General features: G+C 46.2%; 1 protein-coding gene across 11 annotated transcripts in view; it reads left to right on the top strand.

Annotated features, from left to right (window-relative positions):
• Positions 1–14,288, top strand: part of trak1a (trafficking protein, kinesin binding 1a) — a 41,606-nt gene that overhangs the window by 21,706 nt on the left and 5,612 nt on the right. For 8 of the 11 annotated variants that reach the window (XM_035424163.1, XM_035424114.1, XM_035424130.1 and 5 more), the window contains 12 exons: positions 686–762; positions 3,795–3,911; positions 4,094–4,194; positions 5,907–6,015; positions 6,511–6,589; positions 7,541–7,671; positions 8,483–8,557; positions 9,073–9,210; positions 9,510–9,586; positions 10,066–10,296; positions 10,681–10,991; positions 13,760–14,101. In XM_035424163.1, coding sequence (XP_035280054.1) covers positions 712–762; positions 3,795–3,911; positions 4,094–4,194; positions 5,907–6,015; positions 6,511–6,589; positions 7,541–7,671; positions 8,483–8,557; positions 9,073–9,210; positions 9,510–9,586; positions 10,066–10,296; positions 10,681–10,991; positions 13,760–14,101 — 1,762 coding nt within the window. In that variant the 5' untranslated portion in view covers positions 686–711. Of the gene's footprint in view, positions 1–685; positions 763–3,794; positions 3,912–4,093; positions 4,195–5,906; positions 6,016–6,510; positions 6,590–7,540; positions 7,672–8,482; positions 8,558–9,072; positions 9,211–9,509; positions 9,587–10,065; positions 10,297–10,680; positions 10,992–13,759; positions 14,255–14,288 lie in introns of those variants that run through there. The other 3 variants (XM_035424139.1, XM_035424203.1, XM_035424195.1) reach the window with 2 other exon arrangements.

Genomic DNA, 14,288 nt, shown 5'->3' with positions numbered 1-14,288 from the left:
TTGCGGTTTTCACTGAGACACTGTCACAAAGACACTTATGGCAATAAAATGAAAACGGACAGGGAAACTGCAGGGCGTGGCCTGGTTTAGCCTTTTGACATTGTTGGTTCTAGTAGGTAAGGGCTGCAGTATATAAAATATGTATCAATTTCTGCTCTTAATCTTGTAATTACTTTTTAGGATCCCCCCACCCCACGTTTCTTTTGAAGTCCATTAAGCAAATTCACATCTCAAATCCTCCAGAAGTCATGGCCTTTGCTTTGGATCCCTCTATTTGCTTCTAAAATAACTTGCATTATTATGATGAAAAATATGAATAAGAGTATCTTCTACTAATTTGACCAAGTGAGTCTTGATTGTCATGCCTTTTTGGACCCTGGGCCTTTTTCACACAGGAAAGCTCTGTGCAGCTTTGCATGTATTCTGTGTGTAGAAGGGTGACTCAGCTGGGCAGGCCCTGGGTGTGGAATATGTATCAGAGGTGCAGCTGATAAAGAACAGGAGAGACAGAGCTCTGATGTTATCCAGCGTGCTGCACATTAGGCTGCTAATGGTGACGCCATTCCAAACACCCTGTTCCCTCCCTGGGGGAAAGATGTCTCCTCTGCCTCAAAATCACTCCTGTGTCACTGAAAATAACATCTTCCCCTCTCTCCTCTCTTTCTCTCTCTGTCTCTCTCTGCAGTTCTATGTGCTGAAAGAGTGGGCCAGATGACTAAGACTTACAATGACATAGATGCTGTGACACGTCTGCTGGAAGAAGTAAGTTTGCGCTGAATGACGAGCATTACGTGGCTAATGTGGCGGGGACGGTCGCTATTTTCTGCACCAGTGAGCACAGTTTACAGCGCAGCGCTGGATGGGGATGCAAAGCAGCCATACCATTAGGAAGATTTTCGACCTGAAAAGCAGAACTAGCTGAACAGCAGCCAGCGTGTTACCATGGAGCTGCCTCACTCCCTGCTCGAGTGGTTCTGAAACCGGGCCTGGTCCACTGGGGCGTGGAGGCGGGGGGTGTTCCTGAGAATAGAACAGCAGCACAGTCCTCTGCTGAGGTTGAAATACTCCCCATCCCCAATCCAGCTAGTATTCTCTCCCTTAGCCTTGAGAAATGAAATAAGAGAGGTTTTGTGTGGGAGTGTGTGGAGGTGTGTTAATACAGTAATAGTGTCTAATGTACAGTCATTGGAAATCTTGTCCTCTGGAATTAACTGCCTGGTAGAATGTAACTTTCAACAGCGGAACAGGGTTGACAGCTGGTGTCACTTGTTTCTCTTTTTAGATTTTTTAAAAATTCATTTTTATTTCCCCCTTTTTCTCCCATTTGGAATACCCAGCATATTCATCAGCGCTCTCTGCCACGACATCTGCTGTCGGTTTGGTTGGGCGAGCGCAGACAGGCATGTGTTCTCCTCCAAAGCACTCAGTGTCAGCCGCTGCTTCTGATCACATTTCAGTTGATGGGCTCACACAGACATGAGTCTGAGGAAGATGCTTCATGTGCAGCTCAACAGGTTGATTTTTGGGGTCATGATCAGCCAGCAGGCGTCACTACTGTGTGCTACAAAACGGTCACCCTTTTGTGGCCGCGGTCAGTACTGGTACAGCTGAGATTCAATACCAGACTGGAGGGCCATTCACTCTCAGAAACGGTGCCTTAACAGGATAGGCTACCCAACAACCCCTGCAGGTCTAATTCCTATGTTGAATATAAACCTCCAAACCTCAACACAATGTGTGCGTATCTACAATTAACACTCCACCCCAGAACCGTGTGTGTTCCTACAATGAACACTGTTGCTGATATGACTTATCAGTGCATATTTGTACTTTGTATTTTGTTATGACTTTCATCCTTCACTGAGGTCATTTTCTGACGTTCCGCTGGGCACCTCCATTTGTCGAGAGCAATCTGGGCGAGGCAAATTGAATCTGAGTCATGCCATTAGCTGAGTATGCCTCCCAATCTGTGGGCTGGGGCACATTTGGCTTGTAAGGGTGGGGTGAGACACAGTCTGCCAGGGTTTCTAGGGTTTCTGCTGCATTGGCAGTTAGAGGTTCTCTGCTGTAGAGAACGCTGTGCTCTGTAACGCTGTAGCTTGCCTGTAGCACACTGTACGGCTGGTAGTGTGGAACACAGCCATCTGCAGGGGGGTGCATGAGAAGCACACAGGCCCAGCTGCACTGCTCTCTGCATGCAGGACAGATGGCTCAGTGTGAGGAGAGCACAGAGACACTGGCAGTTCCAAATGAGAGTGAAAGGGGAGAGAAGCGAAACAAAAAACGAAAGAAAAAGTGGAAGGGCTCTGCCATGAATTTTATGATGGATCTGATATGAACCTATGGCCTGACGCCTTTGATATTTCTGAAATGTCTGTGGCCCCTCCTGCCTGCCGGTTTCTGGCTCTGTTCAGATGCTTTGTGGGTGCGAAGCCTTTCCACTCTGTGGAATCATGCAAAACTCATGCAAAGGCGGCTTCAAAAGACACCTTGATTTTCTCTGCATTGGGATAGATGGCATAACAGGGTCACGCATGGATTGGATTAAGGAAATGAATCTTGGAGGCAATATAATAGAGTCAATATTTACAATATAAGGAATTTTAAAACACACATTGGAGAGAAAGAAAGAAAACAAGAAGAAAGAAAGATATAGTAAATCTTCTGTGAATGGCCTATTTTGAATCGTGGTGAAAAGTCTATGTTCCCCCCACCCCGCAGTGTGGATGTGGCTCTGCCCTCTGTCCTTATATCGACCCATATAAAGAATGGAACTGTTCTGTTGGCTATAAATGAATAGTTGGCTGAAGATCTTACGTGGTTATATTTGTCACACTGCTGCCATGTATGCGTTTTGATTAGACAGCTAACCCATCTGAAAAAAACACTGCCTTAATTCGGGTTCTTTCGTCCTATTAGGTATGAGACAAGTATCTGTGTAGTATTTATGGTTTTCTGTTTGGCTCTGCTGATTTATGTGCATGTGTTATTTTTAATGAATGCTATCACAACGATTGTGAAGGATTTTTAATATTCCATGGAAGAACATGTTGGAAACAAGTATTGAGCATTTTAACATTGTCCTCTGGGCTACACAATGTGTACATATTTTAACCCAAAAAAATCAAATCAAATCAACCAAATCAAATCATGCAAGGTAAATGTTCATTCTGTGGTGGAGTATTGATATGATTCTGGTAACGGATAGACTCAGTTTAGCCTTTTTGGTGCGTAGGGTCTCCAAAATAACAACTCTGCAGGAAAACATAGATGGAGGGCCCTCACTCTTAAATGGCTGGAACCGTAATCAGTCCAATAGATACAATGTACTGATGGACATGTTTCAGCCAATGCCATTCTCAACATTGAGAGCGTCAGTAGCCAAAGTCATTTAAGAGTGCAACAGCCATAGTGGGCCATTTTAAACAGTATGATAGTTGTCCTTTTCCAAGATGACATTGGGAGTATTTGCATGGCATACATGCCTCTTAGTAAAATCAGGTGTTAACTGTTCTGTAAGGCATCTCCTTTTGGTGAAAAAAATTTGAATATCACATCTGGTCCAGCTCTCCACAGAAGGTGTGGCGAAAGGACTAGTACAGTACCTCACATGTACTGTACTGTACTCAGACTAAATGTACTTGTATGACTGGTATTTTCATTCATGAAGGATGTCTTAGTTGTTGTGTTTTGAAGCATACCTACTGTGGGTGAGCCCATGTCACTGCCTCAGGGTGTGAGCCTTGTTCCTGCTCCCCTGTCTGCGTTCTAATCAGAGTGTTTATTCCCCGCAGAAAGAGCGGGACTTGGAGCTGGCTGCCCGAATTGGCCAATCGCTGCTGAAGAAAAACAAAACCCTGTGTGAGAGAAATGAGTTCCTGGAGGAGCAGGTGGAGCACATTCGGGAAGAGGTAAGGGGTGGTTCGTTTGAGGTGGAGTAGCCGGTCGGGGGGTTGGTATGCTGGTCTGGGTGGAGGCAGTGATACATTCAGGAGAAGGGCAGTGGGTGTGGCTTTACGGCTCAGCTGCTGCTTCTCATGACATGGTAGGGATGCCAGGGGGACGTCGTCATGGCGCTGTTATTCCACTGCAGGTGTCTCAGCTGCGGCATGAGCTGTCTATGAAGGATGAGCTGCTTCAGTTCTATACCAGTGCAGCTGAGGAGAGTGAAGGGGAGTCTACCACCTCCACCCCGTGAGTTTGACACCCTGTACCACTGCTAATCCCCACCTCTCCATACCTAAACACCACCTCCCCTCCCCGGACCCTCCACAGTCTTCTGCTCCCACTCACCCTCCTCTAAACCCCACCCTCCCTCCCCCAACACTCCCCTGACCCTTTACAGTCTTCTTCTGCTCCCACTCACCCTCCTCTAAAGAGTTGGGGCCTCTTCTTTCCTTTATGACCAGTCAGCATTCTCTTCCCAAACACCCCAGACAAAGACAGATCCTCCTACTGGCAAATGTATATTTGCTTAGTACTGAACATGCTTGTTATCCTGTGTGATTTTAACAGCTCACCCATTTGTACTGCTAGGCAATCGCAGAAGCAATTCAGGTCGTACTAACACCCTAATAACAGTGGTGCCTGATTTTAGATTCTAAGAAACCCACATTGTGGTCACAGCGAGCAGATCTCCACACTACGCCCACTGCTGACCCGCTCGAGCGCTGGTCTTAGCACAGGGCCTGTTTACACAGCAGAGCAGACTGCCAGGGGACTCATTACAGTGAGTGGTTCAGTGAGGACAGGGAAACGTCTCCTCCTGAGGTTTTATTACAGGTTACTCACACCCTCCTGCTAACCCCTACAGCTCTCCTCCTTCTGCCTCCTGTGTGTGTTGACTCTCATTCAGCAGGCGTCATTTTACCGCTCCAGTGTTGGGTTACCTGCCGTACTGGGACCGCATTCTCAGGCAAATCTGATACTCGGTCGTTTGGGCCTCGGCGCCTCCTGAAAAGAAACAGAAGAGGGACAGAAAGTACCTTTTATTATACGAGGAAGTTCTTCTGCCTTTTGTTTTCTTTCTCAGGGCTCCTCGTGTGCGACTCGAGTAGTTTACACTGTTCCCTGTCACATGGGTCACATGGACAGCAGCCAGGACTTGAGAGGGGTGGGGCCCTCCAGTCCTACTGTTACGATGATGGACAGTAATGAAAAAAACATGGTGCAGTACCTGAGCCATGGGACTGAATTGAAGGCATGGAAGATGTATCACAGCCAATACGTAACGACAGCCAATCACTGCTTAATGATATGAGATTCCATCAGCTATCAGTTCCATCTTAAAGTATTCATTAATTCTTCATAAATGAGGGTGGTCCCCTCCTGTCCTGCTGGCATTGTATTACTGGTTTGAACTTGATGCCGGTGGTTCTTGCAGGTGTTTCTCGCTTGTACAGGATCAGGGGCCTCACCAGGGGGCTGTTTCCCCTGGATTACAATACAGTGTGTGGTACAGGGAATGGTGCTCTTCATAACAATGCAAGGCTGTTGCCATTGGGGGCTTTTTCCCTGCGAGTGTACAATTGCAGGGGCTGGTTTGATTCAGTTTGTACTTCTTGGTTATTCTCTCTTCATTGTAATACAAATCCATCAGGCTGCTGACCAGTCAAATCATTACACAATTCAGCGTCAACACAGCAGTGCAATCACCTTTCTCCAATATTTACCCCACTTTCGCTGTCACCCTAGGCTTTTGTGGGGGTTTTAGTTTTGTGGGGTATGTTGCAAAGTGTATTGTGTTAAATGTTTTGTAAAATGAGCTGCATGCATAAATTCTGGTTTGATTTGAAGTGCACTGTCATGAGCAAACATTGTTGTGAGTGTGGAGTGATGCTGTCACCTGGTTGTGTCACTGACACCCAAGTGATTGACGCTCTTTTGCTCTCTGTGTCCCTCACAAGGATCCCGCGTAATGAGTCCACGTCCTCCCTACCGAGTTATTTTCCCCTGGACTCTCTGCAGAAGAAACTCAAAGACTTGGAGGAGGAGAATACTGTCCTCAGATCCGAGGTATGACGTTGCTTCCTTTCTGAGTCGTGCCAAGAAAACTAAAGTGGCATTCAGACCTACAATTCATTGCATTGTACTATTTCAGGGCTGTACTGTAACTGTGGACAGCCCTTTACAAATGAGTGTGATAAATCCACTGACCTCTGCCTTAGCCTGTTAGCGATGCTAGCAGAGTTTAATGTTGATCCCCTGGGCCTGTTCCAGTATGGCTGGATGCAGTTACGCAGCCAGGCCACGGGGCCAACCGGAGTGTCAACACTGTGATCTGCAACAGACAGTAGAGAAAATAAAACTGCACACATGATCCCTGCTGGTCTTTAGCTGTATTTGCTTTTGTGCTGTCAAAGAGAGAGAGCAGCCAATAGTTTACAAAAGAATGTCTGACCGAGCTGTAAGTAAAGTACACAGCACTGACACTTAGCTTGTGCTGACTGTGCTGCGCACAACACGGACTGTGACTGTGATAACATATCTGGGTACTTGTATTCGTATCAGGCCTGTCATCTGGAGACAGAGACCATCTCATATGAAGAGAAGGAGCAGCAGTTGGTGAACGACTGTGTCAAAGAACTCCGTGAGTACATCCTGTATATGCTAGAGATCTGAGGCAATCCACCGTCTGGAAGAGGGCTGTGAGATGTCCATTGTATGTGTAGGAAAGGTGTGAGATGATCCACTCCACTATATGATAGCGATCAGGGTGGAGATCCACTATGTGAGGCAGATGTGTGTTCAATTCACCGTGCAAAAGATTTGGGAGGAGATCCATTATGTCTGAATGGAATCTCTGCGTGGAAGAGACCTGTGAGGGTAATCACCTTTGGAAGCGCAACCATCCTATGAGCTAGGTCTGTTTGCAGATCTACGGTTTGAAAGAGATCTAGGAGTAGATCCATACAGAAAGACCGTGTAGAATGGCCCTGGTAATAAAGTACAAATCTACTACTAATTTTTTCAATGGAATACCAGTGGAGTCTACAGGTGCTGAAGTGGACTGTGTCTGATATTAATGCAAACAAAAAAAAACAAACAACAGGAGTGCATCCTTTGCAGTGAAACAAAGCAGTTTATTTATATTGCTGAAAAATTCAAAAGGGCTTAATGCACTCAAACAAGAGCTCTCCAAAATGCTGGCAGCAATGAGGTCCTCTTCAGGCCCAGCCCCCGGCGCAAAGCTCACTCTCCTGCTGGTTTCTCAGTAAAGCATAACAGCCCAGTTAAGTACATGCTTCATTACTTTGGTTGATCATTCAGTTTTACAAACCACAGCTTTCTCATATTTCTGGATTTTTCCAGGGTGAGATTTAAGAGATGCCAATTATTGAATTATTCTTCTTCGGTTGAATTAAATAAAGGCTAGCCATTATTGCCATCAGTATTGTAGCATTTTGAAAAAGTAGCTACTTAAATCTAGACTTAATTCAGCAGGTGGATCCCACTCACGTTCTGTAATATGAGCGGTAGGGCCTCGCCACAGTTGGAGATGGCTGCCATGGTGATCTTTTATGTCCTCTCTCCTGCCCAGGAGATGCCAACCTGCAGATCTCGTCCATCGCCGAAGAGCTGGCGAAGAAGACGGAGGATGCTTCCCGCCAGCAGGAGGAGATCACCCACCTGCTGTCCCAGATCGTGGACCTGCAGAAGAAGTCCAAATCTGTGAGTACCTGTCTGACTGCACCCCACGGCAGGGCTGCCTCTGCACACCACAGGGTGGTCTGGCTGACTGTGACCCTGCTCCACCGTACAGATGGATCCAGGCAGGATCATTGTACACCTCCTCTATACTACAGCTTGATGTAGGCTGACTCCTTTAGCCCTTCGCTCATTGTAGACCTGGAACAAGCCTGGTTTGTTTGGTTCATGTTTTGAGTGAGTTTACAATGCCTTTTTCGTCTCCCAGCCTGCAAAGCCCTACAACACAAGAAAGCTGTGAGCAGAGCTGACAAGCTGTTTAATCAAGTTCCTTCTGTCAGAATTGGCTCTAAGGTCGAGAGGAGTTAATCATGGAAGGGAAAAAGACATAGTTCAGTATTCATAGAAATAATCAGGAGCAATATGGTGTCTAGTCAGCCATCTTGGCCTTGTTTGTGAGTAATTCAATAAAAAAAACAGATGATCTGTTTAGTGTCATCAAGTGGAAATGGGTTATTAGTGTACATGCAGTCATCTGACATCGTTATAGCTTTTGTGTCCTGACATTTCTTTCTTCTTTTTTTGAAAGGAAGCAGACAGTCTGCCCTCTTTTATTTTTTTTAAATTTCATTCAGACAGAAGAAAAGCAGAGAGGGTTACAGACTGAGATGGGATTACAGAGTAGAAAGTGCTCTGGCGCTCTATTCCTTAATTACGGTTTTTTTTCACCTGCTGTCAGAGTCACAAAGCCTTTTCCCAGGGTTCTTGGTTTAACTGCTTCCTGTTGGCAGCGTACAGCAGCTTGTTCACTCCACTGTCCGTCTCATGTTGACAGTATGCAGTGGAAAACGAGGAGCTCACTCAGCACCTGGGAGCTGCTAAAGATGCACAGCGGCAACTCACAGCAGAGGTAAGGAGGCTGGAACCCTTCACCAGACCAGACCAATAAGCACTCATACAGGGAACTCTGTCAAATACTCAGACAAAGTCTTTATTATCAAGTGTTATGGATGTTGGATGCAAAGATGCAAGTGACCCAAGTACCACCTCTCCACCTCTGTACCAGCATTAGAATGTGCTGGTCAGTGGAACAAACCAAATAACACATTTCCCAAATTATATTGTATCTCCCAAAACCGTAACACCATATATTAACACCCTGTTCTAATCAAAGTTCTGTAATATATAGAGTTTAGTTAAATATAGATGCATATTTTTGTTGATTGTCCTCAATTAGAGCCTTTTATCTGGCAACCCTTCCAAAAAGCTTATTAGAATGGAGATGGTGATTTGGAGTTACAGCACTTAACTTAGCCGTGGTAGCACAACATTATTGATTCAGTTTGGGCAAAGCATTTTGTAACACACGCTGCCCTCCTTTAGTCTGTACAGTGCGCAGTACAGGACACTTTCTCTCTCCTGCAGCTGAGGGAGCTGGAGGAGAAGTATGCTGAGTGCATGGAGATGCTCCACGAAGCGCAGGAGGAGCTGAAGAACCTTCGCAATAAAACACTGCCACTGAGCACGCCCAGACGCTTCCACTCGCTCGGCGTCTTCCCCATGGTGAGAGAGCGGGCTCGCTCACACAGGCTGCAGCTGCGCAGTCACACTGCATCCACTGCGCAGTCACACTGCATCCACTGCACAGTCACACTTCAACCACTGCACAGTCACACTGCATCCACTGCGCAGTCACACTGCATCCACTGCACAGTCACACTGCATACTGCACAGTCACTCCCTATTCACTACTCAGGTTTATGCGGTGATAAGGAGTCTGAGGCAGGTGCGTTATAGTTAATGTGACAGCTGATCCCCTGACTGTGTGTGTGTGTGTGTGTGTGTGTGTGTCCATCTCTTAGGACTCGTTAGCTGCAGAAATCGAGGGTACAATGAGGAAGGAGCTGCAGATGGATGACCCAGAAGTGGAAGAACAGAAGTGGGTCTCATGATAGCAACACTTTTTACTGAGACATCTTTCTTAGTTTCATAGTGACATTATTTTAGTTCTGCTGTGAAACCAGTCTGTTTCATCATGGGACTGTATCACTTAGTTATAATTAGCTGAACTAAAGCTGATGTCATTATGAGGGATAGTGATGTCTCTGTGAAAATGTCGTTGATTTTACTGTGAAACTCACTTAGATTTTTGCAGCGATATCACTCATCATAACATCAGCTTTAGTTCACAGTGACATCACTTTTAGTGACAAAGCTTTTGATTATCTCTTGAAGACATTTTTGATGTAGGCTGGGTTTTTTTGTGTTTTTTTTATTTTTTAAATACAGAATTCTTCATATTGCTCTTGCATACTGACATTATACCCTAAATTAAGCAACACAGGTTATTTGTTGAAAAGATTATGTGATTAAACTGTGTGGTCTCACTAGGGGGCGCTGTGTGTCTGTTTTGAGCAGAATGCATCACAGGCGAGTTTTCGAGGCGGTGAAGAACATCAACCAGACGGTCAGGCAGCGATCCCTCGGCCCCTCCCCCATGAACATCCCGGGATCCAATCAGTCGTCCTTGCTCAACTCCGCCCGCTCCAGCTGCATCAGCACACCCCGCTCCAGCATGTACGGCAGTGACGTCGTCAATGACAACCGTGCCAACAGCATCATTCTGGAGAATGAGTCTCCAGAGGGAAGGTGTGTGATCAGGAACCCTGGTTTCCTCCGCCTGTCTCCCAAACACACATCTCCATCCAGGACTGTGACCTGGTGATCACTCCCCTTTCCTAACCCTTCCATCCTCATCCCACCACTGCTGGTCATGTAATGGCCTGTTGTTATCATCATGTCTTTACCTCAGCTTATACTGTTTGAATGGTTTAAAGGAGCCCACATTTTAAATGTTCGTGACAGCTCATAACCCTCATAACACCTCAACATTTTACTGAATTCAGGTACATAAGGGTGCAACATTGGACTCCATGTGGGATTTGAACCCACAGTCTCCTGGTTAGGTGTCCAGTCCTTTAACCACCCTGCCGTTGTTCGTGTCTCTTCCTCCCCTCTCCTCTGGGGCTCCAGCGTGGACGACTCCAACAAGAAGCCGGGCACGCCGGGGACGCCGGGCTCGCAGGACCTGGAGACGGCGCTGCGGCGGCTCTCGCTGCGGCGGGAGAACTACCTGAGCGAGCGGCGCTTCTTCGAGGAGGACCGCGAGCGCAAGCTGCGCGACCTGGCCGAGCACGGCGGGCTGTACAGCGGGAGCCTCACCCCCACCGAGAGCATCATGTCCCTGGGCACCCACCTGTCGGGCCTCTCCAGCCTGTCGGGCATCTCGCTGCACAGCCGCTCCTACCTGCCCGAGAAGCTGCAGATCGTCAAGCCGCTGGAAGGTGACCCCCGCGGGCCCCGCCCGCGCCCCCTCCCCCTCCTCCTCCTCCAGTCCCTGTGGGCCCTGCTTAACCAGGAGTCCAGCGGCCTGTCCAGCCAGCCCTCCTTCTACTTCAGAGACACGCAGCCGCGCTGCTGGTTCGAGATCCCTTAAAGGGGCCGCGGCCTCTCAGACCTGCAGCCCCCTCTGTCCGTCAGTAGGCTTGCCAGCGCTCCTTTAAAAAATAGGACATAGAGTACAAACACGGTGACATCACATAATCTGGTCCCAAGGAATCAGTGCTCCCAAAATGGATTCATTTGTGAGAAACAAATTATGTAAGTGGTTACTGTTACTGTATTTCACTTTTTCTGTTGTCAAAGATAAAAATAGTTTGGCTATTTATTGGAAGTTTGGTGAAATGTGGCCTAGGAATGATTATCTCTAGAAATGGGACCCTGGCAAGTCTATTCATGGTCATTATCCTACATAAATCGCTCTGCAACTGCTAGTGTAACTGAGTCATGGATAAGCTCAGGCGGTATACTATGAATTCTTTGTAACTGAAAGCGTCTCCCAGGGCTTCAATTGCACATATCGACTTTGTCCAAAGCAGTTGCGCTGACATTTTGGCTCTAATTGGGCATCAGTAGACTTTTTAAAGATGTTAATACCTGTAAATATGACTAGTTTATTGTGTATTAAATAATAAGGGCTGTTGTAGACATAAGAGCACCAACTCTGCGGATCAAATGAGGACCGATTACTACCTGTTAGGCGTCCTCTCTGCCGGCCCAGACGGAACCAGACCCAACAAGAGCAAATTTATTGATTTCTTCATCAGATGAGGGAATTCAATAAGTGAGCTTTGTGTTTTATTGGGAAACATGACTCATATTCTGGCATCAGGAAAGATGCCTTGGAATCTTGTAATGGGAGGAAGAAGCTTCATGAACCTGTAGTGGGTGGACCTGCCAGTCACTGGCTTGTTGAACAAATCAAAATGTTTTGCTACCCACAGCAAAACACCAAGATTGCATGATATCAGACAGTTACTGATTATATATTATATCTGGGCTTCCTGAAGCGTCACTCTCCTGTTACATGTAGATACCACAGTGGTTCTCCTGTGTGGATAATAACCAGTTAAGAACAGAGAAGGCTCTGTGGTCCCTTCATAATGCATGCTTCTTCCCTCCGTGTGATCCGTTCACTGAATTTATACAGTGTTCCTGTGTCACTCCATTTTGATGTAGATATGAGCTTCTATGAACCATGAGGGAAGAGCTTACAGTAGAAGCAAATGGTGGCAGCTTTTAGAAAGTCTGTTCATCTGCAAGAACAATGACTTCATTTTATATGTTAATGTAATCTGTTTTACAAACCATTATTGCCTTAAAAAAAACAAAACCTTAAAATAGTTTTGGTAGCCATTTAGCACTGTCACCTATTTTTAGACAGGCAGTGCATTAATTTACTATAGTCTGTTTCAATGTCTAGTGTGAGAGGCTGCTTTTGAAAACTTGTCTCAATTTTATTGACAGTATAAGTCTAAATGGTATGACAGTATATGTCTGAAGAGTGCTTGTGTTTGGTAGTTTTTTTTCCAGCACATCTCCCTATTCTCCTCCGATACCACTTTATAACCAAAAAAAGATTGTGGGCTTTTTGACAGTTTCGACCTGGTAAGCATGTTCTATTCTCAGTGTCTGTGCTCCAAAGGTTAGGTACAGCACAACTCTATGCACAACTATGCACAAATGATCCTTGCTTCCTCATTGTTTTTATTCTCCTTTGGTGTGTCTCTTGTTTCATTTTCTTCCTTGTTGATGTTTCTTTTCTTTTTTTTTTTTTTTGCTCTTTTAATTTCATTCACCTGCCTCTGTTTTATATAATTCTTCAATAAAATCTACTAATTTCCTAACTATCTCATTTCTGTTTATTTCTCTGTCCTATTGAATGGGTCTGTGTTGTACCTAACCTTTGTGCTCTGTTCAGACTACAAAAAAGCCCCTCATTAATCAGAATCTCAGTGTTGTTTCAGCCGCCCACTTGAGATTTGACATCCTGTATCTTCTGTTCAGAATATATACACACTAGTTCTGGCTGTTGTAATTCAGGTCTAATAAAATAATGTTTTAAGAATAGCATTTACTCACATAAGTTGTTAATTATTCTCTGACAATGCTGCATATCAAAGGCTTTTAAAGTAGATATCATGAACCTGAAAATAGGAAGTAAATATTAATCTTGGCTAATGAATTTCAAACTTTTCAAATGTTTTATGGTGGCATTTTAAGGTAATTGAACAGGCCAAGGGAGGACAGTGTAGAATATGCTGATACACTGATACACACCTATCTGGTTCAACTGTGAGGAGTGAAATCTAACCGATTCTGTGTGGAGTGAAAGGATTTGTGGGTCTGCATAAATAGCTTCCATAATGTCAGAAGCTCTATGTTATCGTTGCTATATGCCTGTGAGAAATGTTTCCATAAGGAAGGCTATCTTATGGACAACCATGTTTGAAGTGGCTCTTAAAGGATATTTGTTTGCTGTTCATATGCGCGTGCCTGTTTTGGGTTTATATGTTGTGTTGGGTCTGTATAAGTATGACTGATGTGATACCTGTGGTGAAGATGACTCATTGTGCAGTCTTAATGGTGCTGTGATATCTATGGTGATAACTTTCACATTCAATAGCACATCTATGGTGAGCTCAGATGTGAAAGGAGATTGGTCTAACTCTGTTCTCTTGTTGTTTTTTCCTCCATGCTTTCCTGGGAAAAGGCTCGGCCACTCTGCACCACTGGCAGCAGCTGGCTCAGCCAAACCTGGGGGGGATCCTGGACTCGCGGCCGGGCGTGGTCACCAAAGGCTTCCGGCCTCTGGAGCTGGACCTGGAGGAGGTCTACCAGTTCACCGACTTTGAGGAGGATGAGTCAGGTGACCTTTCGTTCCCGAGCCTTTCTACCTCAGCCCCCGCCCCCCCACGGTGCCGCAGCCGCGCCTCCTCTCCCTCCTCTTCCTCCAGCTGCGTCAACAACAACAACAACCCCCCCGAAGCATCCAAGAGCGGCCCCCCGCCCGACGCCCTGGAGGAGCCGCGCCTCGGCGCTGAGGAGCTGTCCGGTGAGGGAGCGCCCTAAGCCCCGCCCCAAAGACGGGCAGACAGACAGACGCGGGACCGCCCACGGGATGCCCAGTCCTGCTGCATTCACTGGCCGTCCCTCATTTCCACCCCCTCCACGCCCCACCTGCACACCCACCTCACCCCAGAAGTGTGCTGCCGCGTCGTTTGAGTATATCACCATTTTTT

The sequence above is a fragment of the Anguilla anguilla genome, chromosome 1, assembly GCF_013347855.1.
Source record: "Anguilla anguilla isolate fAngAng1 chromosome 1, fAngAng1.pri, whole genome shotgun sequence".
NCBI classification, from domain to species: domain Eukaryota; kingdom Metazoa; phylum Chordata; class Actinopteri; order Anguilliformes; family Anguillidae; genus Anguilla; species Anguilla anguilla.
This window is presented reverse-complemented; position numbering and strand designations above follow the sequence as displayed.